At 37.8% G+C, this 25,663-nt stretch overlaps 1 protein-coding gene and 1 long non-coding RNA gene across 6 annotated transcripts; one reads left to right on the forward strand and one right to left on the reverse strand.

Moving 5' to 3' along the window:
* The first annotated feature begins 273 nt into the window (after nucleotides 1–273).
* Nucleotides 274–23,995, forward strand: LOC113668475 (ADAMTS-like protein 4). Of its 5 annotated transcripts, XM_027184370.2 has the most exons (17): nucleotides 274–534; nucleotides 1,752–1,804; nucleotides 9,986–10,059; nucleotides 12,446–12,558; nucleotides 13,509–13,614; nucleotides 16,405–16,528; nucleotides 16,733–16,869; nucleotides 17,014–17,128; nucleotides 17,663–17,749; nucleotides 18,189–18,364; nucleotides 18,851–19,061; nucleotides 19,330–19,459; nucleotides 19,970–20,192; nucleotides 20,405–20,578; nucleotides 20,991–21,161; nucleotides 22,154–22,333; nucleotides 22,640–23,995. In XM_027184370.2, the coding sequence occupies exons 3-17, from the start codon at nucleotides 9,991–9,993 to the stop codon at nucleotides 22,916–22,918; spliced, it is 2,295 nt and encodes a 764-aa protein (XP_027040171.2). In that variant the 5' UTR covers nucleotides 274–534; nucleotides 1,752–1,804; nucleotides 9,986–9,990; the 3' UTR covers nucleotides 22,919–23,995. The 5 variants fall into 5 exon arrangements, with proteins under 5 accessions (XP_027040171.2, XP_027040172.2, XP_027040173.2 ...); XM_027184371.2 differs by lacking the exons at nucleotides 274–534; nucleotides 1,752–1,804 and adding an exon at nucleotides 5,035–5,485; XM_027184372.2 differs by lacking the exons at nucleotides 274–534; nucleotides 1,752–1,804 and adding an exon at nucleotides 8,459–9,541.
* LOC113668479 (uncharacterized) lies at nucleotides 23,861–25,659 on the reverse strand. Its single transcript, XR_003446001.2, has 2 exons — nucleotides 25,440–25,659; nucleotides 23,861–24,295 (listed from the first exon to the last, which is right to left on the reverse strand). It is a non-coding gene; the product is annotated as an uncharacterized LOC113668479 (long non-coding RNA).
* Nucleotides 25,660–25,663: the final 4 nt, after the last annotated feature.

Genomic DNA, 25,663 nt, shown 5'->3' on the forward strand with positions numbered 1-25,663 from the left:
CATATTTCGCAATGTTTGTTTGTAAAAACAAACAATATCAATCTGATCACCAGTGGTTAAACATGAATGTAACTTTCTTCGTTTTTTGGGGGGATAGGGGTTGGGGAGCAGGGTGAGGGGAAGAGCATGATAACTTTTTTTAGCGCACTCATATGGAATCTTCGGCGATTAGCCATATATTTCATGCTGGCGGTTTAAACAAACCGCCACTCATTGGGAAAAAAAGTCAAGTTTTTTAGTGTTGTCATAGATACGTAGACACTCAACGAGATTAATAAATCAGAGTACTCGAGTAACTTAGTCGCCTTTATACATTAATTACGCTAATTTGCGCCGCAGAACCTGCGGAGCTAAGAGCTTACTCGTGCTGATCTTACTTGAACACGATTGACTGTGACCACACAACTCACGAAACACAAAACTCGGTCACGCTGACCGACAGTCTTCAACACATTTTAAAAAGATACGTTTGTGAGACTTGTGATTGCGACAACGAAGTATTACAACTCATCCGATGTCAGCACCGCCTTGAGGGTAATATTTTCTTTTACTCTTGAGTCAGTTTGAATGCCTGCATGTACCTCGCAGTTATTGTTCTATTGTTTCAGGTCCTAGTTTAACACAACTTATGACGTGAGGGCCAGTAGCACTGGTCTTCAAAAATGATTTCATGCCGAGCGGTACAGATCGTGCAATAACTTTTTTCAATTTGATGATTAATCCCGGCAATCGAGTTATCAGTTACCCATCTGCTTAGGTCTATTTTCATTCAGTGCACGTATACGTTAAAGTAAGCTTTCTGACTCTGTCACACAGCTGGAGCATGATTTGAATAAAATGGTCATGCATGACGACAAATCCTACCAAACTTTTACCTAGTTTTGAGTGGTTACACCGTTTACACCTTTCAGCAAATGATACCTAGCTGAAAGAAACTTGAACGGAAGATTTCTCTGTATTGTATTGGTGATGATGACTTTACATCATATTAAACTTTGGAGTATAGTTCCGCTCCGGCTTGGTCAAACGTATATATTAGACCTTTTGATATGTTACACGAGATAAGTACCTTTCAAGTTGTTGAAGTTCTTCACCAATCTTGACTTATTACCACGATATTTACTCTGTTTAAGCTTAAGTTAATAGTATATGGTTTCTTTAGACTTAATGGCGATTTAGGACCCCCCAATGTCGTATAAACTTGACATTCTTGAGATTCTTTGTTGAGTGTCGTACACAGTTCAAACAAGAGCTTTGATTTCCTGCGTTTTCGTTATTAGATGTAGAAGAGCACTATTTTCTTTTCTATGATCGCTTTTGCTACATCCAACAGTTAATTAAAACTTGGAAAGTCATGCACTTTTGCTAGTTGTTACTACTTTGATACATCGTTTAGTTTAGAGCTTAAACGTCTTCTTTGTAAATATATACATAAAAAAAATCTTTATTAATCTAATACCACTCAGATGAAAGGAGACCTTTATTAACACTGACACATGCTTTGATCTTGGCTGTTCTCAGTAAATCTAATACCAGAATTGTGGTTGAAAATAAACTCAGGAGGTGATCTTAACAAAAAATATCTACGGTATTGTCTCTCGCAGCATGTGTGTTTTCTATTTCATTAAAAGATGTATATATGTGTTAGTCGGCCCACAGCTGTGAGAGACAAAGACTGATCGAGAACCGTTTACAAGACAACAAGAAAAGTTCAGTCAACGCTATTAATTATTGGTGATTGTTTTTCTAAGGAACCTGCAAACAGGGAAGCCGCTAATTCAACTACAAGCAGAACATAGATCAGGTACTGTTCGGTTATTATCTCTTGCATTGGTATTAATTAAGTTTCGAAAGGAAGTCTAATGAACTTAGAGTAATTATTAAAAAAGCTAACCAAGCAACCATCAACAGAGCTGTGCCGGGCTCTTCTGTGCTATCTATAGTGACAGTATTCCGGCTCTCGTGGTTCGTGAAGAATAATGTGAACCACATCAAAATGTATCTCAAAGGCAGCTGGTTTCATTCTTTCTATCCTGCATGCTTTTACTGACTACGGGTATTTCGACTGTTCGATTAACAATAGATTTACAATAAATGTCAAGTTTTTGGTTTAACTGTCTACAATATGCATAGTTTGCATTCCATGTGAAGTTTTTGGTGAGTCAAGTTGAAGTTTTTAAAACCCAAGCAACTATCGTGAAGTTAACTTAAACACTGACTTATTCTTCTTTCGGGAGTGTTAATTACCTGTACATGTTTCCTATTCTTAGTTCTCCTCCTTCGTTCAATGAGTTCTTTGGAGTCATGTGTTCTTCGCGTATTAATAATTAACTTTTGCTTTGGGCATTCAATGATGTGTTAATGCGTAATATCTTCACGTTTAGAGATTGTGTGACTTAAGTTATCAGCAACTTCTGTAAAAGCATTTAGTTTCTATTATAACGGTGCTGATACACGCTAAGAAACCACTTGTGATAGTAATGATTACGTATTTTCTAAATATTCACCCCTGCTTTAACTTAAGCAACTGAAAAACATACATGATCTGATACAGTATTTCAAAATTGGCGCCGCTTATGGCGTGGAAATGAAAGGAGGGAACTGGGTGAAGCTGTTCTTATTTTATTGTGGAACAAACCTTTGGACGTTTCAGCCACAATCAAGATCGAAACACAAAAGCTAGAAAAGAACCTCAACTCTCTTCCATTTCATGGCTTTGCTCGCCTGCTATTTCTTATCAAGTGTTCAGTTGTGCAACAAGGTACAGATCTGACCAATGGTCCAAAGGCCAAATCATGAAATGGTTTTAATATGCCATCTGTGGACTCCGATGCTCTATATTTTCACGCTTTTCTAGATATTTAACAAAATCACAATACTTCTCAGAATCTAAGTACTGATCAGTACAAATATTTAAAAATCCTCGAGTCTTTCTGGCAATGACATTGTGATTTCTAACCTGATGTTCAACTTTTGAAAGAAACCACACTTCTACCATTGGCCGGGTCCTTTTCGTATTAAACCAGGAGAGAGGTGATCCATGAGACGACGTGGCAGCCTCTGACCATTCAGTTCCTTTTTGGGGTTAGGCAGCTCGCAAACCTCACGTGGGTGATAAGAGCTTCCTCGCAATGAACAAAAATGGTATCACTGTATGTTGTACATGTATTGCTCTTGGAGTCTTAGGCCGAACTGAACACAGCAGAATGGAAGATGAAACAAGGTAATAATACCAAATTTCATGGCACCTGTAGATTTGATAACCACATGAATTAAGTCATCAGACTACCGTGAGAGGGGCAGGCCATCGCTAAGTAAACCACATAAAGGTCTGTCAGGTGGCCACCCAGACAAAAAGATCGCTCGATATGGCTCATAATTGATCCTTCGTAAATGATGTCAGTTGCTTGATAAATAGCCCACAACGAACACAACGAACGTCTCAGAGGAGACGGTTTCCTGTTTTGTCGTAGGATTTTTTGAAATGACGGAAACGTGATCTAACTTGACCATTTGAGGCCCGCTTTCACTGAGCTTTTCACTTGCACCTGATGGGATGAACAATTACACGGTTATCTTAATCCCGACTTGATAAATTTCTCATTTCTCCTCTTCAGCATTCACGAGAATATGCGAATTGATATCTCAGAGAAAATTCTGCTCCTGAAAAAGATTCCCCTTTTTTGTCGATTCGGGTTGTTAAATTTACTTTTCTTCATCTTAAAGAATAAATCGATGCAAAAATCATTTTTGTTTGCTCTAGCACCATATTCTATTTTATTAGAGTCCAGCATCACAAACGGACCGTTATTTTTAAAACATTGTTGCAGTGTAATTTTGAAACATACTCAAGATCTTAGTGTAGCATACAGCTCCTATTGGCAGTAGGAAACACTTGCATGAATACGGTTCAGATCGCCACGCTTTGTCGGTTTGGTTTAACCAAAAATTGCATAGCTCCTCTATCAGTTATCGCCATCTTTGCAATTCATTAATAAATAATTCTCGTTAATCCAGCCTCCGACCATTCTCTTGTCACAGTTGGACAAGTCTAGTACAGGAAATTGCGCCCAATCAGTTCCGACCCCGACAAAGAGATAAGAACAAACACGCTATCACCAAAACACACTATCATACGACCACGGCGTTCAGTTACTGCTAAAATGCACCATTACAAAAAAATGTATTTTAGATACAGATATCACTTTCACACACTAAATTGTCTCTGAAGCTGAAGCCAGGAGCGAAACTCACCTGCCCATATCGGCCCTTTTTTATACTGCCATTCTCACCTAGGAATGTAGCCATTATCTGTTTATTAATGTCTAGAGTTTTCTTTTTTTTAATAAAAGAATTACTAATGTTTTATTTTCATGAAAACCATTTATTTTTGTTAACTGGAATAACAAACAAAAACTAATTGCTTTGCCTCTGTAATCGCAAAATCGCTGCTAATTTTTAATTACAGGAAATCAATGTGACAATTTCATTTTTGATCTTATCTTAAGAATTGTGTCTTAGAGAGTGTAGAAACCATGATTTTGTTTTATAATGAAAAAATTGATTAAAACTGAATGATTCACTGCTGATCAACAAAAGCGACACAATCAGTTACTTTACAACATTGTCCGTGCTTGAACTAAGGCGAGGCTCCTTTCCACCCTTTGAAGACGTCAACTTACGTGGACGTTTGATGAGCAGGCAGAAAGAAAATATATGAAGGTCTGATTATATCTCTGGCCGGCTTGGGTTATCGCATAGGCAATTGAGGTAATACTAAAGGTAAAACCACCTTAAGGGGGAATTGGAGACACCAAGGTTCCTTTGATTGCTTAATTCTAAAAACAACTCCGTAGCAGCTCGTACTTTTATCCTCAGACTGTTATATTTCGCCGACAGACAAAATCCTTGTAAAGTGTTGAATTCTCGCAAGGAACCGACAGTATACTTGATCCGCGAACGCTCACTTGAAGTGTTATCAAGGATGCCTTCTGATGAGAAGGTGATAAGAACTTAATGAAATTCTTTGTCAGAGATCTGTTGGAATGCGTCATTGACAACTTCTGTCTTGTTAGTTCTGAGATAAGAAACTGACTCGCGCAAACAAGGTCTATTGATTTAGCAGTATTTACTCTTTCATCAGTAAATACGGCATTTATTTCTAAGTGAAGATCAACTATTAGCAACAAGTTTTAGTTGTGATTAGTTGGCTCATGGTGTTCTCGTTGGTCGAAGTGGCTGAATCGGAACAATCTCCATAGACTCAGTGTGGTCTTGAAAGGATGAAAAATGAGCCCAGGTTCCGACACAAAAGACGTGATAATTGTCTTGACACAAGATCTCTGACTGTTGCCAAAGAATTCGTGTGCTAATCACGACCTGGTCATTATTTTGACTACGCAAACCCAGTGTATCTCCGACACGTACCTCTTGAAATCAGTGCGTTAACAAGACAGGGGGCACAATAAGGGTCTAGGAATTTTTGGTAAGTTGTGTTAGGGAACTCTTTCCAATCCAGTTCCATTTTGCACAATTGTTATTTTTCTACTTCTTAACTATCCTAAACAAAGTTACTCTATAAACACGTTCATAGCAATCCCGATCGTATTAGCCGTTCGATGATCCCTCCATGTGCTCGACTCAGACGTATTTGAAGAATGAAACTAGCTCCAAAGATTTTTACCATTTTAACAAAGAGGTCAGATCCTTCGAATGTGACCTAGCATATTTAGGGTCTAATAACACAAAATAGGCCACGGCCAATTTTAAAGAAACCAAATTTTAATTCGGAACTATAATTCAGCCGTTGGTGACAATCAAATTACCTGACTGGCTTATTACTTACTCTAGGTCAATAATCTAACAACACAATTCTCCACGCAATCGATGATAAATAAATCATCGGAGCTAAGAAGCTGCCAAAAGTTTATTTTAATGCCTTGTTAGCATGCATAACTCGTTACATATGATATATGCCTTTCCTTGGTTTTAAAAACTGAAATATGTCGTCCTTTTGTGTAACGTGATACAAAGCCTCTAAACCAAGATTGGAAGATAAATGTTTACTTTTAGAGCCATGTGTCAGGTACTGCGAATTGTTTGATATCTCTGGTTCTTTTGAGATAAAATTCTTGCGGAACATTATCACCACTGATGCATATACAATTAGAAGACTACATTGGTTGATTAGCCAGAGCGTAGACAAACATAAACAAGTAATCTAAGCTTCTACTGTTTCTAACAAGACAAGACCATGGCGAATATTGAAATAATCTTTAGACAGCCATTATTAACTTGCGTAGTTTATCATCTTGTACCTTAGATATTTTCATTTAACTGTCGAAAGGTTTTTCCAAACTGTAAACCCATCCCCTCCACTGACGATCTTTATTAGGTTCTCAGTTTCGGTTATGAGCTGCTATCACCGTAACATATGTTTCAAGGCAATTTTTTAAACACGCCCAATGGTTTTCGAGCACCCTAGGAGACTCAATTACCCTAGATGTATGGATATAGGAAATATTGCAAAGGTTTTTACGTAAAGTGTAGGAAGATTATTAATTTTTGGGCCTCTCCTTTTGAGAATTGAGCTCAAGAAAATGAACTTTACTCAAAGTAGAAAACTGAGTTTGTGAATAGTTACGAAGTAAATACTATCTTTTCATATCTTTGATCTGATGAATGACACACCTGCCGCCTGTCGACATATTTCTCATCATCACTTTGCATGTAGAAAGTAAATAATAATTATATACCAGTTAATTATTACAACATACTAAATTCTCAATACCTTCAATCTGCGATAACGTCAAATCTGATTAATCATGAATACTTTGAAGTTTCAAACTTTATGTGGTGGTTGAATGCTTCCTTCGCAAAGTAGACTAGTATTTAGAAAGTAGGTGTGGTGTTAGTCCACTACAGGTTACCTCGAAGCTTTTTGTCAGTTTCCCCTCACAATACCCCAAGGGAAGACGAGTATTTTGAGAGTAAACTACCCGGCGAAAAACGAAACAAAACAAAACAAACAAAAACACAACGAAATGACTCGGTCAGAGTTACAACCCGACCTTTCGATTAGAGTTCATCACTGAGGATGACCTCAACACCTAAACATAGTGAGGAGACCTCTCAAGTGGGAGTGAATTTCTGTCCAAAAGATGAAACTGCCAAGAACTATGAACGTACTCCTGAATAGCCATCGCCAGGAGCCCTTCATCTAAAATTAAAAACAAACTCCTGCTCTCATTTAACCTGTTTAATTGGTCACACATGTGTATTTCATCTACTGGACTTGAAAGTTAATTCAAAAATAAATACTCCTTTTACAATATTAATGAAGCTTAATTGGCTAATTAGATAGTCCAGAAGTAGACGAAGACAATCTTTTGTTTCCCCCGTCAAACTCTAATTGCAATGGGCGTCTCTACAAAAAACACAATTAAAACTCTCAGACAACTAGGCAACTATATTGCAGATCGAAGAAAAAAGATGCATCGAGAAATGAAGCAGTAGCGATAACTCAGTTATATAGCAGTGTAGATCAAAGAAAAAAAGAAATTTCAGGCTTGCGATAGACAAAATTGATGGCAAGTTTGAAGGTAGCTCGTTGTTAAAACGACTACAGTGAGCAGCGAACGAAACCGCCATCCTTTCTAACAAGGAAGGTGTTCACGCTGCTTGGATAAAATAATGAAGACGTAGCCCTTACTTAGAGGAAAATGACATCAATTAGTTGTTTTTACTATAGGAATAATAGCGTCAATTTCAACTTGCCGTCGCAAGCTTAGGTTGCGTGTAATGAACAGTGCATCGATCAGCAAAACTTAAAGTTTAATCAATGCTCATATCGAAGGCTTAGATTTTAAAAAGGCGTATCTTTATTTAATTTTTTTTTAACCGGTAAAGTGAATTTAAATAAGTGTTCCCCCATTACTCTTACCACTGGCATGATGGGGAACATTGAAGACTTTCAGGTCATCATTGCGATCAATTTAGCAAAAATTTGATATCTTCAAGGATCTGGAATTAAAAAAAATACGTTTATTGGCACATCATGGAATGGTCAAATCAGTTTAATGGTCGCATAGCTGAACTTGGTGATCGTTTACAACCATCTGTCCCGCTGTTAAATATCATCAAAGGTAATTTTCGGCCCAAAACCTTCCAGCTTAATAGGTTTGACTGCTCTTAAAAATGTTGTCACCAAGAACTTGAATTGAAAACATAAGCTGTTTAGGATGACAGTACTTTTCAACAGCGCTAATTTGAATTATGGCGCAATAAAAATTCATCGTGCTTACAGAGAGACAATCCTTTTTAGACTTTTTAAAATCGTATTAGTGCTCTAGATGTTATAATGAACAGATTGCGTTGGGGCAAAGGAAAGCGTTATCCATACAGGGGTCCAATATAGTACAAATAACACTTAAACAGCCGTGATGAAGTGGCTTTTTCTGTTGTTTATTACATAGAGCTTGAGAAGGTGGATGATCTTTCACGCGTCTTTGCGACCGCAAAGGAGTTCCAACGACGATGGAAATTTTTGCGGAAAATCAGTTTATTGTCGGCGGTATTTACAGGGTTGTGGAACATTTTGTAACTCACAAAAATTCACTTGCACAAATCAAAAAAATTCCCTCCCGTGCGGTATAAAAGTGATTTACTTCGTGTTGCTGAATATTCTGGGGTGGGGTTACCCGGGTTAGTGAGTGATTACCCATTTCGAGCCTGATTCATGATGGATCACTAAATGTTCTGCGATCTTCCACGATATGTTTGCAATATTACATACTTCATATCTTTTGGAGCTTCCGGAGAGGAAACGGCAGTTCAAACAAAGGCATATCAAATTTTATTTCAGGAAGCGCTTTCGTGACTTGTTTGACAAATATTACTTTTGAATAATGGCTTCAGAAGCACCAGCCTTCCAAAAAGTAACCAGACGAATATAACTTGTTTTCCTAGCAGCGCCATGTTGTCTTGTACTCTAACCTGTAATATAAATTACACATCAAATATTTATTTTTGTTTTTTATTGGAAAAAAGAGCGAAACTGAGCGGCAAATTGGAGCAAGTCTCAAATAGACTAGTGACTTTTTAACCGAACTACCAACCCTTTGAGCTCGGGAACATATGTGGTCGTTCTCTCAAAAATTGGATCATTGCTTTTGATAGTTGAATGGCAAATACAAATTTTGTGTTCTTGAATTGTTAAGTTTTAGGCCTCCTACTTTCGAAGCCGTTTTAACTTGATTGGCACCTCTTTACAGCGACTTTAGATGTCGAATGGCAGTAGGATAACATGAAGTATTTAATACTTACACGGTCCATTATGAGATTTAACCTCGTATGAATCTCATTATATTGATCTGCGACTGTTATCAAATTGTTTAAGAGTATCTGAAGTTCTTCTTCAACAGCCTACAAATAATTTCCGAATAAATCTCTACCGGTCTCATGTATGGCAATTAAAAGACTGCTAATAAGGTGCAAAGAGCTTGCTGACTTCACGCCTGGTTGATTTTCTTACAGACAAGAGGTGAATATGTATGAAGTTGATTTACTTACGTTCCAGTGCGTTCTGTATAACACTTTGCCATTGTCCCTCATTCTGTTTGAGCGGGCCAGCTTAGTAATAGTTTTAGCAATAATTCAGTTGTCAAGCAAACTTTCTCAATTATTGTCAGTGTGTCAACGGAGTTTGAAGAGACGAAGAGACATTGTCAAACTTATCGTCTTATAAGTTTGTTCACCGGCAACGTCTCAACATATCTTGGCACGGGGTTACAGTGCTGGGATTTTTCATAAGTTTACATTGTGGAGCAAACAGCGTAGAAAGGACACTAACACGACATATTAATCATCTGCCCTCTTTATGAAACGAAGTCATAAACCGTGAAGAAAAACATGTAAGTTTTGCATCTGAATCCAGTTTCGGGAAAGTCTGTCGAGTTCTTCTAATTATGAGTTTTGTGTTTGACAGAAACAATGTGGAATTCACTTCTGTGGACAACATTACTCGTGCTGATTACCCAGTGCTGTTCGCAGTCGTTTCAGGTAAGAATGAATCGATTTTTAAGCTGTTTAGTCCCTTTTTCTCCTAACAGAAAGAGGTAAAGTTACAGTTTGTCATTTAGTCCACGCGGCTGCCAAAAACCGTTAACCAGATCGACTTATGATTATCTTATGTGTAATGATCGTGTGAGATGCACATGTTTCCTATACAAATTGTTCAGCAGTAGAATGGCTTCTTTCCCTTAAGTGTCTAAAATATATTTCTGGAGGAATATGTCACGAGAGTGGAAGACGCAGTCATGTATGAAAAGAAATAAATAACTATTGAGTTAATGCAATACTTTGCCCAAAGGTTTATTTTTTTTTGAGGTCTCGCTGAAAGTAGTCAAGAGCCTTATAAATTTATCTCCCCAAAAAGATAAGATCTCTAGCATTCTCACAGTGAGCAATTTACAGCTCATTAAGTGTTAATGCGTGAGAACATGGAACGTTCTCTAGATGTAAATAAGATATGATAACTTGCCGTTTAAATCGGATATTATTTTCAGTTAGTGTTTAATATTGGTCTACGACGACGGAACAATTGTAAGGACCTAACAAGGACGGAATTGAGGCGATCGAATAAATAGTTTAAACGGCATTAGAACTGTCGTGAATTCAGCCTGCTTAATGAGATAGATATACAATTCTGCCTTAATCGAATTCATTGGCCTAACCACAAATAACTACAATTGACAGAATCGGTGGGAAGTAGATAAATGTGATGCTAATTTCAACCCAATATGGCCCAATGAGAAGGAAACAGAAATGTCAAAGCTGATCATTTCGATGATGAATAAGTCTAAATCTTCAAAGAGTAATTTCAAAGCAGCCCTTGAGGGCTTCTTAAAGTTTTTTCCTATTTAATCTGCGCTTTACTTTGTAATAATGAATAACAGAAATTTCCAGAGTCAAACCGCAAGTTCAAGATCTAGACTCCTAAATTGGCCTCAAAAGTTGAACGTGTAAAAGAAAAAAACATTCAAAGACTTCACCAATAGGTATCAGTTTAATAATATATATATATATATATATATATATATATATATATATATATATATATATAGATATAGATATAGATATATGTATATTGATTTGGCCATGTCGATACTCATATACTCATAGTACAAAACAAAACTTCTGACCAGGGATGCGAGTGACACTTCAACTGGAATCAAACTATCATTTACGCAAAACGTCTCGCTGCATCACGTTATCTCCTAAGCAGTTCTTCCCTTCTATAACTTCAAATAGTCAATGAACTTATCAGTGTCTAAAGTGCAGGTTTCTGTCACCTGGGATGTCGTTTCAACGACCATTAGAATTTTTAAGTAATCCACATGGGAATGAGCTATGATGTTGTGGCTAACAACGAAGGTTATGATTGACAAGTTCCAAATTCTCACCAAACCACCATAAGCCACAGTATTCGGTTTTAGATCGATAAAGAGTTGTGTGTATAAAATTGTGGACTGAAGCATTAGAAGATGTCCAATGAGAACAAAACGCCGGACCATTACTCTGCAAATGTTCGTTTTTTGAAGGGACATTCATTTTAGAAAACATAGCTTGCACATCACTCGAACCCATGCGTCGATTGTATGATAGGAATTCATCGCTTCAAGGATTGCTGCCCAAACACCCCATTAGTAGAGAAAAAGGCGACGACACGTTTTGACTTGTGCTGGTCTCAAGCATTTTAGACAGCATCATTGAACCGAAACATCAGTGTCTATTAAGTTCTATTTTTCTGCCTTGAAATATATATTATAGAAAAGGGTACGAGAGATAAGGATTTATGGAAGCATTATATAACGTCTTGAAGTCTTAAACCCAGTTACCAACTGGATTCAAATTTGGGCATAGAATTGTGGTAAATTATTTCTTTGTTGTTTTTCTAAAATCGGAAGCGTAAGCCACCCATTGTTTGAGGTATTTTTAGCCGGATAATTATCGTCAATAAAACTATCTCAGTAAAACACTTTGTTATGCAAGGCTTTTGTGTACCTTCTATGGAATTCATCGGTGACTTCGGCTTGAAAGAAATTTTATTACGTTCACAAGATGAATGAAGCCCAAACATCCTTACATAAAATCACGGTTGTCATCATTGCGACTCCTCTTTATCAACAACTCAACATAACTTTGTTTTCTAGACAAATACCTAAGATGTTCACCGCTTCATCCCCGTCCTCCGACTGATAATATATTTTCGTGATAACTCACAATAAATTAAGGTCTTTTCGTTAAGTTATTCGAAGTATTTCGGGTTATTATTGTTTGATATTCGGTAGGTTTTGACATGTGCATATACCTTTCTGTTCAATTTTTCTCTGATGTAGTTAGAAAGTATTCCGTGTTATATTGTTGACCATTAATTAATTCCTAGTGGTCTGCTTACCGGAGAGATAACTGGGGTCCCTGGAGTGACTGGTCTCCTTGTACTCGTTCATGTGGCAGAGGCACTACATTCAGGACAAGGAAATGTTTAGCCACCTCCAGGTTTGTACTGTTTTTTTTCTTTTTCTTTTCTGGAAAAGGAGCTATTTTCAGCACCTCTGCCCTTGACACTCGACTACAACAAAATCTAAATAAGGATGTAGTCGCCCATATTTTCATGGAAAAAAAAACTCCAAATGGGTAATTTTATCGAAAAGTACCAGCAGTTTATAGATTAGTTCATCCTCCCTATATTAATAAAATTGATTATTTATGTAAGACTGGAAGGGTTTTCCGAAACAAAACGGAGAGGTTATGGAACAGAAATAAGCCACGTGAACATGTATTTGCCATTTCTGTGCTCTTAAACTGTGGGATTTTTTCCTCTCAACTGCTTCGTGAGCGCAGAAGAAAACTAAACGTCCAATTGGCATTTGAACAAGAGAGGGTTGGGTGAAGACCATGACAAATTTCGTCTCGTCCCCATTGCTTATCGTCTCAATCTCTAGCCACCTAAAGGACTTGTTCCTAATCGATAAAAATCAGACTGCCAGCGATTTGATGGGGACAAAGCTCTACTGAAAGCCTCAAGCGTCAAATAGTAATGTTATGAAGGAGAAATGCTCCGATGAGTCATATAAATTAAATGAACCATAATTGATAGAGATCACGGGTGGCTTATAGGAAAAGCACGCGTGAAGCACGATTATCTCGACACCAGCCTGTGTGAAATATACAGATTACGTGAAACCTATGTGTGAGGTCAGCTTATTTTTTTTTTCCTAAACTCTGAAATACTGAAGTTGAGCAGCGTGCATCTTACAGGATGAGCAGCTTTTTAAGTTCTCCAAGTTGTGAGCTCTTCTGTTTCTCAAGTTCATTCGGATTATAGCTCAAAGCATTGCTCAAAAAAATGTGTAAATTCTCTTGAATTCTTGATTGAAAAGTTTCTTCGATAAATGTAAAGACGAAAAAAAAATTTCATATCATTAGCTGTTTCTCTCGGCTTCCAGAAGTGGCAGTCTTCCTAAATATATACTGAGGGTGTACAAGCAGTATGGCGAAAACAGAGGAAGATGTCTGGGAAAAGATATTCAGTACAACACTTGTAATATGCAGGTATGTTTCCCTTGCTTGCTATGATGATAACTTATCTTTGAATAGGGATTACTTTATCTCTGGGATCAGCTGGCGGTCAGGTAACAAAGTTGCGTCAGCAGACATTTGAATCGATTATTAATCAATTACTAGTCAGCAGTTAGATATGCTTTGGAAATTAACTCTTTCGATTGCATTGTAAAATAAGAAGAAATGTGTGGCTCCCATGAAAATGGTTTTAGACTGCGCCCTTTCTATTTCTTTGTTACTGGATACAACCAGGCTGTGATCTCAACGCAGTTATATGGCCCCCATGTAAATTCTCTGGAACCACAACCTGCTCCACGACTCAAAACCTTGTTTACCATACTCGAGAAACGTAGATTAAAGGAATGGGCTCCAGAGCAAGTCAGTTTTGGTAGCTACAACTGGTAAGAATATAGTGGAGACTTCAGTGATGTGGCTTCTTATTCTTCATTTTTGTCCGTCGATAAAGTTCTCAAGCAATAAATTACTATAAAAAGTTAAAAGAAAGTAAATCCAGGAACATAGTTGGGCGGTCAACAACACTGTGGAGGGCCAAAAGCTTACAAAGAAGCTTTTGTGATCATTCATTTTTTATTCTCTACGTATAAATACCCTCAGAAAAAGGATACAAATCACAAACAACCTTACACTGAATGTTGTATTTTAGACCAATGATAAAGTATGATTAGTCTCCACACAATCTAATTTTGCCATCAGTTTAACTTTGCAGCCACAGGCAATAAGGTGGATCCTTAAATGGAATTCGATGCATACAGGCAGGACTAAGCTACAGCCATTTAACAGCCAATTATCTTAATATGAAACTACCATAATGCTTTCATGGTTTTTATCATCAACAAGACCCTTCTTGAACAGATAATAAAAGCTTGACTTTCAGCTCTGAGTGACATGACTAACATACAAGCGTCAAAAGTCAATTTTACGATGAAAATAAACCTATCGGAAACCAATTAAAAGTTGAAATAAACAAAATTTTGTCGAAGTCTAGTATCCATGTACATTGAAAAACTGATTTCTTCCCTTATTTATCGAGTTCACCTTTGTAATCTCTGGGAATCATCTTTGACACACACACACACAAATGGAATTTGTAATCCTGTTTATTTGGATGGGTTAGACCAATTATCGGTCGCATCTTTTATGTGCGGTTCGCGAATGTTCTAACTAGCTGACAGCTCTCTTGATAGACACCCTTGTACTGCGAACATGACCCTGGAGAGCACTGTGAGCCATTCAATGAATATAATCATTATTCACCAGTGTTAAAGGTTTATTCAGTCAAGCGTGCGGTGCTCAGTAAAAGCAATGCGGCGGCAATCATAGCAATGGATTCTTTAGACGCGAGGATATTGATGATCATTTTGTTTAGTATAGCTGGGTACAGTGCACAGGACATTCGCGAAACATCGCAGTTACGACGGAATTTAAGAAATCTAATAGAAGCAAAGCCGGATCAAAATGGTGACAGCGATGTACATTCTAGCCTGGTTAGGTACTACGTCAAGACATTGCGAGAGTTGAATTTTGTTAAGTTCAGGAAGAACATTTACACCAAGAATACAACTAATCACCGCCTCACCCCTCCTCAGTGTTCTAACGTAGGTATTTGTTGGAGGTAGTGTCTTTCAACTTATAAAAATTTCACACATGCAGAGCCTAACGACAAAGCATTTGTCGACTTTAACAAAACAGCTAAAGGTTAAGTGGTAAACGACTTAGCAAATGTAAACATATATATTCGGAGTGGTCTTAATTCGTTTTTGCGGCACTTAAAAGACCACTAAATTGCTTTATCTCTAAAGTCTCATCCATACCAATTCTGAAAATATGAACAGAGTTTTCGCTAAAACGTTTTTTTTTTCAATAATAAGAATGGTTAACTTATGAACTGTAGACAGTTTTCTAGGTCTCTTCTTGTTTTAACTGTCGGGGACGAAAATCTTGATCAGCATCAGTGACTTGTTTTCATCTTAAATACTACCAACCTACGCACAGAGAATTTTTCTTCTCCTAGTCTCAGCGAAATCGACACATGATTTATCTTCTTCAAGGCTGCTATGTATCTAGTTTCGTCTGTTCAAAGTGTTTATTGATTAAAAGTTCTCTAAACATAATCACATCAGTATTATCTCTAGAAGGAATGATCACAGATATGTTTGATGTCTGAATTTAGTTTCTGATGAATCAAAATCAAATAATCTAAAACAAGATAACTTAAAAAGCATACATGAAATCACTCAGTATAAGTTATATCGATAAAGTGTTATGCAGAGGTTAAACCGCGGTCAATGACCTACTCATGTACGTAAAGCACTCTTTGTTTCAGCTTATTACGATGTGGAGTAAATGTGACTGAACTGATATACTTGTAGCCTATCTTTTTAAGCGGAAAGCTTCGCTTACGTTTTGACTATCCTTTTTTTTTGTGCTTCATCCATCTAACTTACGAGATGCAAATTGTGTTCAACTTTCTTCGTTCCCAGACTCCATAAAAACACCTCTATATAAACAATACAACTTTAGCGAATCATTTGCGTCTGGAACTGCTTTTTCAATCATGTGTGTAATTTTTGGAGGCCTTTGAGTAGTTGAGAGCGGCCACTGCCGGGGAAAGCTAATCAGCACAAGTTGTAGCAGATCCTGGCCTTAGTTGTCCATTTGGAGTTATTCTTTGGAAGTGAACATTAAAAACCGAAATTTAAGGGCAGCTTTGCTCAGTGTCATGCCTGAAATTCATTCGATATATTTTTTGAATGCTTGCAGGTGTGTTTCCAGGCTCCTGTGGTGACGCGGCAAAGAGCTATCGATGCTCGAGCCGCACAATGCAGAAAGTTTGATAATAATTCCTTCAACGGTTACTTCTTTACTTGGGTCCCATACCTCAAAGGTGAGAGGGCTAAAGTTAAAGTTAACGGTTGCCGGAGGGATGCAGCTAAGAACTTTTCACTATAAAAACTACGCAGTTTTGCTCAAAGAAGTTAATGCCGTTATCGAAGAGATGAGCTTCAATGTTTTTGCCCTCTTAGAAATTAACCATACTTGAATTTTTCGTTAGGTACAACATTCTAACACACATTTGAATTAATTATAGTGAAGGATCGTGATGAGTGTGAGCTTAACTGTTTGGCTAAAGGACACAAGTTTTTCCTTCGTCTTTCGCCTAAAGTCGAAGACGGAACCTCTTGCCTCAGCGATCTGGAGAAAGTCTGCATCGATGGAAAATGCAAGGTGCGTTGAACACACGTTCATCATTTTACTAGTGCCTATAACTTCCTAGCGACGCGTATAGGTTGGGGCCCTTCACCAAACGCAGATCCTGAAAGGAAAAAGATAGTCAAACGTTCATTTTTGTGGTGTTATTTTATATTCCAGGATCTACCTTCAGAATGCAAAGAAGGTGGATGCTTTGGCACGAAGCCATCTGAAGCACGAAAGGAAAGACGGTCCGGAATTTTCACATCCGGAGATGTATCTCGAGGGCAACTCAGTAAGTTTGTTCATGAAGTATTTCTTCTCCTCCTTTACTGTTCTGAAATTTCACGAACAGATATTTGTAGTACCATTGAATATTAAAGCCAATCGCCAAAGGAGTAAAAGTTCAGTGCGGGTTCAGCATATGGGTCCATAGGGTATATAATTCATGGCTGAATGCCATATTCGAACGGTTTGGTTACTTTTCTGAAATCTAAAACTGCAGCACAATGCAGAATTTTTAAGAATTATTTTGTAATGGTGAAGCTTCAAAATCTCATGGTTTCGGAAGAACACCTCTCCTTTAAAAGCTTGGCGTTATTATTACTCTTGGTTCCAATATTTTTTTCGTTGCTGGTCACTTTCATAGATTTCATAGATTTCATTTCTCGATAAGCTGGAAACCACTCCGCTTCGCGTCGTGGTTTCCTACGCTTATCTCGTGTTCTCCCAACCTCCCGCGTGTTTGCATCAGGCTATGTAAACACGGAAACCATTTTACATTTCTTCAATATCTGAGGCAAGAAAAAGTCTGTGTGTTCCTATTCAGTTCTAGGTTACAATCCGGTCATTACAATCCCAGCTGGTGCTACTAATGTAAATATCACCGAAATCCGCAGAAGCAAAAATTATCTGGGTGAGTTGCTGGCATACTAATCCATTGTTGAACTTAATTGTCCAATCAATCATGAAACTACAAGGTCTCCAAACGAGTCCAGACTGAGTGATGCTTTAAAGTTTGTATATCTTTACCAAGCTGATGAAGAGAAAATTTCGAAAGAAGGCTATTTAGAAGGTAGACATTTCGATTTTATCCATCTGAACGCTGAAGATTAATTTTCGGAATAGTAGGTTTTCATGAGAGGTACAGATTTTGCGAATATCTGAATTAAACAATTTTTGGTTGAATCTTAAAACCTCTTACGCTAGCATTGTTTTTCCCTCCAAAAATTAGCAACACCTATTGGAAATAAGTTGGAATTACATGTTTTGCCTGTTTTCTGTAAGCAGACCTCTCTACATGGTAAAACTGAAGAAGTATATTAAGACATATATATTTTTTCGATTGTTTTCAGCTCTCAAGTCGCACGATTCGAACAAGTATTACATCAATGGAAACTGGGTCATTGATTTGCCGAAAGGTTATGACGTGGCGGGTACAACCTTTTATTACACCAGGCCTCGCAGAAACAAAGCAGGCCACGAGGCTTTCATTGCTACTGGTCCAACTGATGAAGATCTTGACGTTATGGTAAGAAGATAAAAATTACCAAAAGTTAATTGACAACGCTGCATCTTTTCATACCTGGAGACAAACTCAAAACAAACTGCTGAACACTTTTGTATAATTACACTTTCTCCAAAAACGGTTCAGCATAACCTTAGCCCAAGAAAAATCCCTATTAAAGTGTGCCGTTTACATAGCAAATTGTATTTGTATGCTTAAGCAACTGGTTTCTAGATACTGGCAAACATTATTAATGCATGGGATACCTCTTGTTGGTCGTCTACACCTTGCAAAAGTTTGCAGCAACCTGTACCAGAGGGTTACACTTCTCCCGGCTGCGATTATATGAAGAACTGAAGACCAGATATTACTTTGTGATAATCGTAAGAGGTTTTTGATACCAGGAGCAGAGTTCGTATGCTGACTTTAAGTTAGTTCACCTGAACTTGTCTTTTTTCAAATGTCATCAAGTGAGTGTAAAAAAATTTATTTTTATGCTTTTTTCGCCAGCTGCTTTATCAAGACGACGAGCCAAGGATCATGTACTCGTACTTTCTTCCCAAAGATTATCTTAATAAAAATCAGGCACAGCAACCTGCTGAACCAGCTGGCTTCGGACAGAGAGGTGTTCAAGTACAGCCTACCCAATCAGTAACTAATGGAAACTTGTACGTTTGGAAACTAACAGGGTTTACACAGTGTACCCACTCGTGTGCTGGAGGTACATAAATGTGCTATAGAAGCCCCAAATAGAGACAATAATCTGAGACCAGTTAACAAAGTTTCAAAAGCGATGTGTTTGAGAACTACTCAGTTTTGCATCAGAAGCGCTGTGAAATTTGGATTGGTTTATCAAATATTCTCAATAATAGAGTAGACTTTCAAATTCTTTAGTCCTCATTGCAGTCAGGTGACAATCCCGTTTTCCATCAACTTGACAACTTAACAAATATTGAAGGTATCGGCATTTACACTGACACTTTTTGCAGGCCTCCAAGAGACGGTGTATCAATGTTCCTCATTAACTGATAACTCAGCTGTTGAACAGTCAGCATGTCAGAGGAACCAAAAACCACAGCAAAGACAAAGAATTTGTAACCTGCAACCTTGCCCTCCAAGGTAACCCAGTTAAACTATGCATTTACTCCTCACAGAAATTCCGTTTGTCAGTTAGTTGTCTGAAAGTAATGGCGTAGAAGCGACAAGTCGCACCATTTGTTATTTCCTTGGGAAGTTCAAGTTATCAGGTGTCAACTTATTTACACAGATGTAAGCCGTTTCTGTAAGACGGAATTATTTGAATAAAACTTTGCATCTACGTTTGGGCAAACAAGATATAGCTGGTGGAGAATCAAGTCAATCGTGATAGAGTCATGAGGCAGAGTGTATACATTTTTGGATTTCAACTACACACAGTACGCCAAGTTAGTTTTATTTCACTTTGAAATAGGGGTTTCTTTCTAGTAGAGGGATGTCTAACGTTTTACTTAAGCAAAGTAATGTTCAAGTCACCTCCCAGTCATTCAAATCTCAGATTTTCCGCAATGCAGAGAGGACATATAGTATCATTAATTCAAATGTTATTTTGTCCACGTGCTGTTCGATTTAGCTAAGTGTTCTTTAATGCAGATGGGAGCCGAGTCAATGGGGTTTGTGCTCCAAGACATGTGGGCCTGGCTTGCAGATCAGAAGTCTATTGTGTAAACAGTTGGTAGATAGTAACGGTGCGCGGAAGGACCAGATGTTACCCATAAGTTACTGTCCCCAGTGGCAGAGGCCCAACCCGAGCCAGAAATGTGATTTGAGGCCTTGCCCTCTTCCAGCAAACTGGACTATTGGAGAGTGGAGCAAGGTAATAGATTAACCGAAGACATTAATGCAAATAGAAACCATATGTAACGAGTCTGCCACAAGCGCAGTTCGCATGCAAATTGGCGTCGACATACACAATGCAAGTATAGCCTGTTCTAGGCGTTCAGGTAGCAAAACGGAGCGCGATAATAAACGGCCCAGTAATAACGGCTGAGGGAAGTAATTAAATTGTCGTTTGTTTCCACACTTCAGTGTTCTGTTACATGTGAAAGAGGACTCAAACAGAGGATTGTTACATGCACAGACATCAAGAATACGTCTGTCAATGAGAGCTTTTGTGGACATCGCTCAAAGCCAGCCATAACGAAGTCGTGCTTCGCGGGTTCTTGCAAAACTGAATGGTTTACAAGCCACAAGTGGTCACAGGTGGGTTCCTTTACCTATACGCTCTCACTTGGTTAGTGTTCCATAGGCTGATAATCTTCTCCACACTTTCAAACTGTCGTTCAACTGCAATACATTTCTTATCATTCTGACTTTGTAAAGCTTTCAATTTCTCTAAAAATTGTCCGAGAAGGTAGTCATAAATGTATATCCTCCGAGTATTGTACTTGGGGATTTGCTTATTTTGTTCGCTCCGGGCTCCCATTCCATCGTATGTCCATACTTCGTACTGTCAGTTTCCTCTCTTCCTACTTTTATATTTTTTTATAAAGTTCCTTAAGACAACTTTTCCCATCACTGTCATTTGTTGACCTCTAACTTACTTTCATCGGACCTTTGTTTCCATTTGTTCTTCTTTTTCTACCCTACTCAATCCGCTTTTTCCCTTTTAAAGTGCTCAGTGCCTTGTGGTAGAGGAGAGAAAAGTCGACTTGTATTCTGTGGGAGAAAAGGAGGTGACGCCCTCCTGTCCGGTCAGTGCCCTCAGACTCAAAAACCAAGCTCGAGCAGAGCTTGTAACAATGGGAGATGTCAGGCAACCTGGGTTACATCAGAGTGGAGCAAGGTAAAATGGCCGTTGGGTGGCTTCGGCTCTCCACACAAAGGAATCCATCGTACATAACCGGGAGAACCTGATGAAAACTAGGAGCTGGGAATTTGTTATTGGTGTATTTATAAAACGTAAAACATAATCACCGTAGGCCATTCGTTTTCCTTGAAACACGAGTAGTTGGTTGTTACTTCTGTGACACACACAAGCTTGAGCCTCTTTATGGGTATTTCCGAAGAAATCGAAGACGTGAAGATCACCGCGGAAAAAACGAAGATCTCAAGATTGAAGCGAAGATCTGAAAATTGACCAAAATTTACGTGATCAAATTGAACACTCAGAAATAAAACTGTCAAAACTCGCAAACACTACAGAAAATATCTGTTAGTTCTGAATTTTGGCATTTGACCACATTTCACTGCGATTTTGACAAAGGTGTAAACAGTGGTTTACTGTCGCTGCCGCGAAACCACATGATGCCATTACAAGGTTGAAAACGACAAAAATAGTCCACTGATAATGTAATCAATAATGACATTAACGACGTCAATGAGAACCCACTAACCAATGGACTCGATTTCATTCGTATCATGAAAATAATAAAAAAATAAAAAACAAAACAAAACAAAAAAAACCAAAACAAAACAAAAAAAAGGAAGATCTTCCTAAAAAAAAGAAGATTTGCAAAAAAATCACGAAGAAAACGAAGACCGTGGGTACCCATAGAGGGGCTAAAGCTTCGGTGATGAGATCTCTCAAGCTTGAAAAAGGAAAGTGAATGGGCATGCAAGTAAGTTAGCTGATCTGTGCCAGTGGTCAAATTGGTCAGTAGTACATTTACAAACTGATAAAAGTTCTGGTCCTGGTCACCTTTATCCATAGAGAACTTTGAAAAAGAGAAACATTTCTATTTAATTACCCATATTTTAATTCAGTTGTCCTTTAAGAAAAGATAACACATCCAAAAAACACACACCTTTGATACTGTGTTACATTACGTCTTATAGTGCTCAGTTGAATGTGGAACCGGGACCCAATCACGCGTTGTCTTCTGTGCTGGTATGGTTGGAGATATGCATAGACAGTTTCCAGACCACGCTTGTCTTCTAAACCCCAAACCAGCAACACTTCAATCATGTGGAAACGACTCATGTACTCCAGAATGGTTCACTTCAAAATGGGGCAAGGTACACCGGAATTACTTTTTTTTTACCCGACATTGACAGTCTTTCAATTTGCAATAGTTTTGTCTGCGTTTGAATTGAGGATAAAGATACAGGAATTACAGAGGCGGAAGACATAATTTTCTGCAAAATCTCAGAAACTATCATATCATTCACCCAACCAAGAGAAACAAGTGCCTTTGTTGTTCCTTTAAAAAAAGTTTGGAAAACGGAGACTGACTCGGACACTACACGCCTGCTCCTGCAGAAGTTTAATTATTTTCCCTCACTATGATGCCAACTGTTTCATTTCCCTGTTCATTTTTGCAGTGCTCCAGGTCATGTGGTGGAGGTAACCAAGTCAGAGATGTTATGTGTCTTGATCACAAAGGTCAAACATCTAAAGAATGCCAATCACGGCACAAGCCTTATCATTATCAGCGCTGTAATAACTTCGCATGTCCTACATCAGCTTCACAAGCGAGACGAAAACCACACTGTAAAGACTCTTACAGCGGAACTGTGTGCATGTATGTTACACAAGCCAACTTCTGCCAGTTTTCACATTACCGCAGGATGTGTTGTAACAGTTGTGCAAAAAGGCACTAACTTCGCGCAAACATTTCCCTATTTCACGTGATTGGTGAATGAGACGTCAGCCAAATGACTTTGGGAGAAGATCAATGAAATTACATAGGATATAAATGAGAAAAAGAAGGAAATAATCGCTGAAATCATTGTAACTTTGTTCATTATATACCCAATAACATAGTCTACAATACTGCTGCGCGTTTAGACCAATCACTGGATACAGTCCAACGCATCAGGTAGTCACAAAGCTACGTGGAAAAGACAGATTTGCTCCTGGGCGCATATCACTACAGGAAAAAGAAGTTCAGGAAAATATTTATCATAAGTACAAAAGGGTCTAGTCTGAGATAGTTTTATTACACAGCTCTAAAGCTCTATAGAGATACTTTAGACAAAACTCTCTAAAAGGTTTGTGTATCCTCAGCCAAAAAACTTGGCAGTGAAGAGATTCATGCCATAGAGCAAAAGCATAGTAATTGTATCTGCTTCACAATAAAAGTCAATGTCCTGCCTACGTAATTCAGAGACTGGTTCTGTTTTATGGTACAATTGACAGTGTGAAGGCACAAATTTTTTTATAGTATCTTCTCTCTACCACTGGTAACCAGAGCTGATTAAAGCCTTTAAACTGAAGCAGATTTTTTTAATTACACTAAACCCAAACAGAACTGTCTTCAATTGTTTCCTTACTACAAACAGGACAGAGCTGAAAACTGGTTACCAATATATGAATATATCTGCATATCACTGAGTACAGTATCCTTTGTGATTAACTCCAAAAAGTAAACAGAAAATGCCAATGAGACAAAAAGTTTTTTTTTATATTTTCATTTTGCAGACTGGATTTCCACTATAACATTGCTTATCATACCTAGTAAATACTTTTCTTAATAACAACTCACTTTGTGCTCAGGCTATTTAAGTGGTGCAGAGTACATAAAAAGAGTACAAAGCAAACTAATGTATGACGCAAAAATTTTTATTAAATTGAAGCTACACATAAATGATGACTAGTTGTGTGCAGGTCATATTTTCTCTTGATTTACAGTTTACAATCGTCATACTTTGAAAAATAAAAGATTTTAACCAAATAAAGAGGATGGTGTACACTGCATTGGTGTGTAAGGAAAAAATTTTCATGTAAATTTTTTTCTTTGTAAAACAAGGTTTTTTTACTCCAACAAATGACTGTCCCACAACATAGGGTTTTATCAAAAGTCTTCATGATCCTTGCTTCACATACGTAGTTGTCCCATGTGGTCAGGCAACAAGTTTGTGTACAATTTAGGTGCAACTGGATAGTGTAAGACTCTAGTCAGACTTTACATGGCCATCAGCAGTCACTTCCTTAGCAGGTAAATCATCAACTTTTAGATCACCATTGGGAAGCAAGCCCTGCATAAAATGAAATGTCTTTCAAATCAAAACAAAGGTGACAGTGTATTTAACATTTGAAGACTAAGCAACCACCTACAGTATAATTATCCTACTGACATTAAGGTGGCTTTTGGTAAATGTTTTTTCTACAACAAATTGCTTGGTGAACCTCCTTGAGAAAGGCACATTTAATGTTGTCTTGCTTCTTTAAAGCCATCATGCAAAAGACAACTGACCTATGGAATATCATTTCCCAATACTTAAAAAGAACTTTTTTTCCAAGACAAATATTCAAAACAAGGTTCCTATCAGTGCATGGGACCTGGATACTAATACCATGACACAGGAGAGTCATTGCACTCTTTCAAACAAGAAATGTAACATTTAACTTTACTACCTTCCCTTTTCTCTACTGGTACTTTTTTGAAACCCCCAATTCAAATTGGTCTTATACATGTGTCAGTGTCATGTTCCATAAAATATCATTGTTGCTATTTATAGTAGAAAAACACCACACAGTCTTTTTCATATAATGCCACTCATAGAAGAAATTCTCCAGCTTCTTGTGGGGTTCATTGCTGGATAAACCAGGGGGTAATGTTGGGGAGAACATGGGATTTATACTGATTCCTGTACTCTGGGATGAGAAATTTAAAGAAATTAATTGAAGAATAGTCCATCAAATTTCAAGAGAATATGAATAAGTGGGACTATTCCTCAGGGAATTAAAAACTATGTGAGGTATAACAAAAAATACTACAGGGAGCAATATCTGTGTTACATCGGATAGCATTGATTATTTTCCCTTGACCTTAAGGCGTTTTTGAGTTAGGCCTTACGGAATCAGAGAGGAAAAATGACATCCTCTGTGCAAAATCAGGATAATTTGCAATTAGCCTTGTCTAATACCAAATGATTCGCGTAATTTGACGAAAACAATTGAACATAAAGCATCCATAGTAATTAAGAAGTCCAGTATAAATGATAGAGATCAACCGCGTGAACGATCATATGTGACATGTCTCGTGAGAAAAGCTATTCGAGTAGGTTTACCCGGGTTGAGTAAGACAATTTAAAAGCCTCCACCTTGACAATAACAAAGCCTGTCGTTTTTTTTAAGACCAATACAGGCTTAATTGGATCGAAATGTATTCCTGCTTACCTTTTGGTCTAAAGTCAGTTTCTCATCAGTTTTACCACTTTCGAGTTTCGGTTTTCCATACCATCTGTCGACCAGCGGCTGGATGAACTTGTGCCAGATATATAGAAATACTGGCACAAGAATACACGATATTCATACCATTTTTATATGGACAAAAAGCTTCTTTTGCCTCGGACGAAAATCTCTGTGGTTCAGATGCAAAATTTTTAAAGATTCGAGTGACG

This window comes from Pocillopora damicornis, chromosome 4, assembly GCF_964200805.1.
Source record: "Pocillopora damicornis chromosome 4, jaPocDami1.2, whole genome shotgun sequence".
NCBI classification, from domain to species: Eukaryota; Metazoa; Cnidaria; class Anthozoa; order Scleractinia; family Pocilloporidae; genus Pocillopora; species Pocillopora damicornis.

Coding starts and splice junctions, on each gene's coding strand:
- LOC113668475 (XM_027184370.2), top strand. CDS start 9,991: ATGTGGAATTCACTTCTGTGGACAACATTACTCGTGCTGATTACCCAG. Junction 13,615..16,404: donor ACAACACTTGTAATATGCAG/GTATGTTTCCCT, acceptor GAATGCTTGCAG/GTGTGTTTCCAGGCTCCTGT. Junction 20,579..20,990: donor CAAGCCACAAGTGGTCACAG/GTGGGTTCCTTT, acceptor TCCCTTTTAAAG/TGCTCAGTGCCTTGTGGTAG.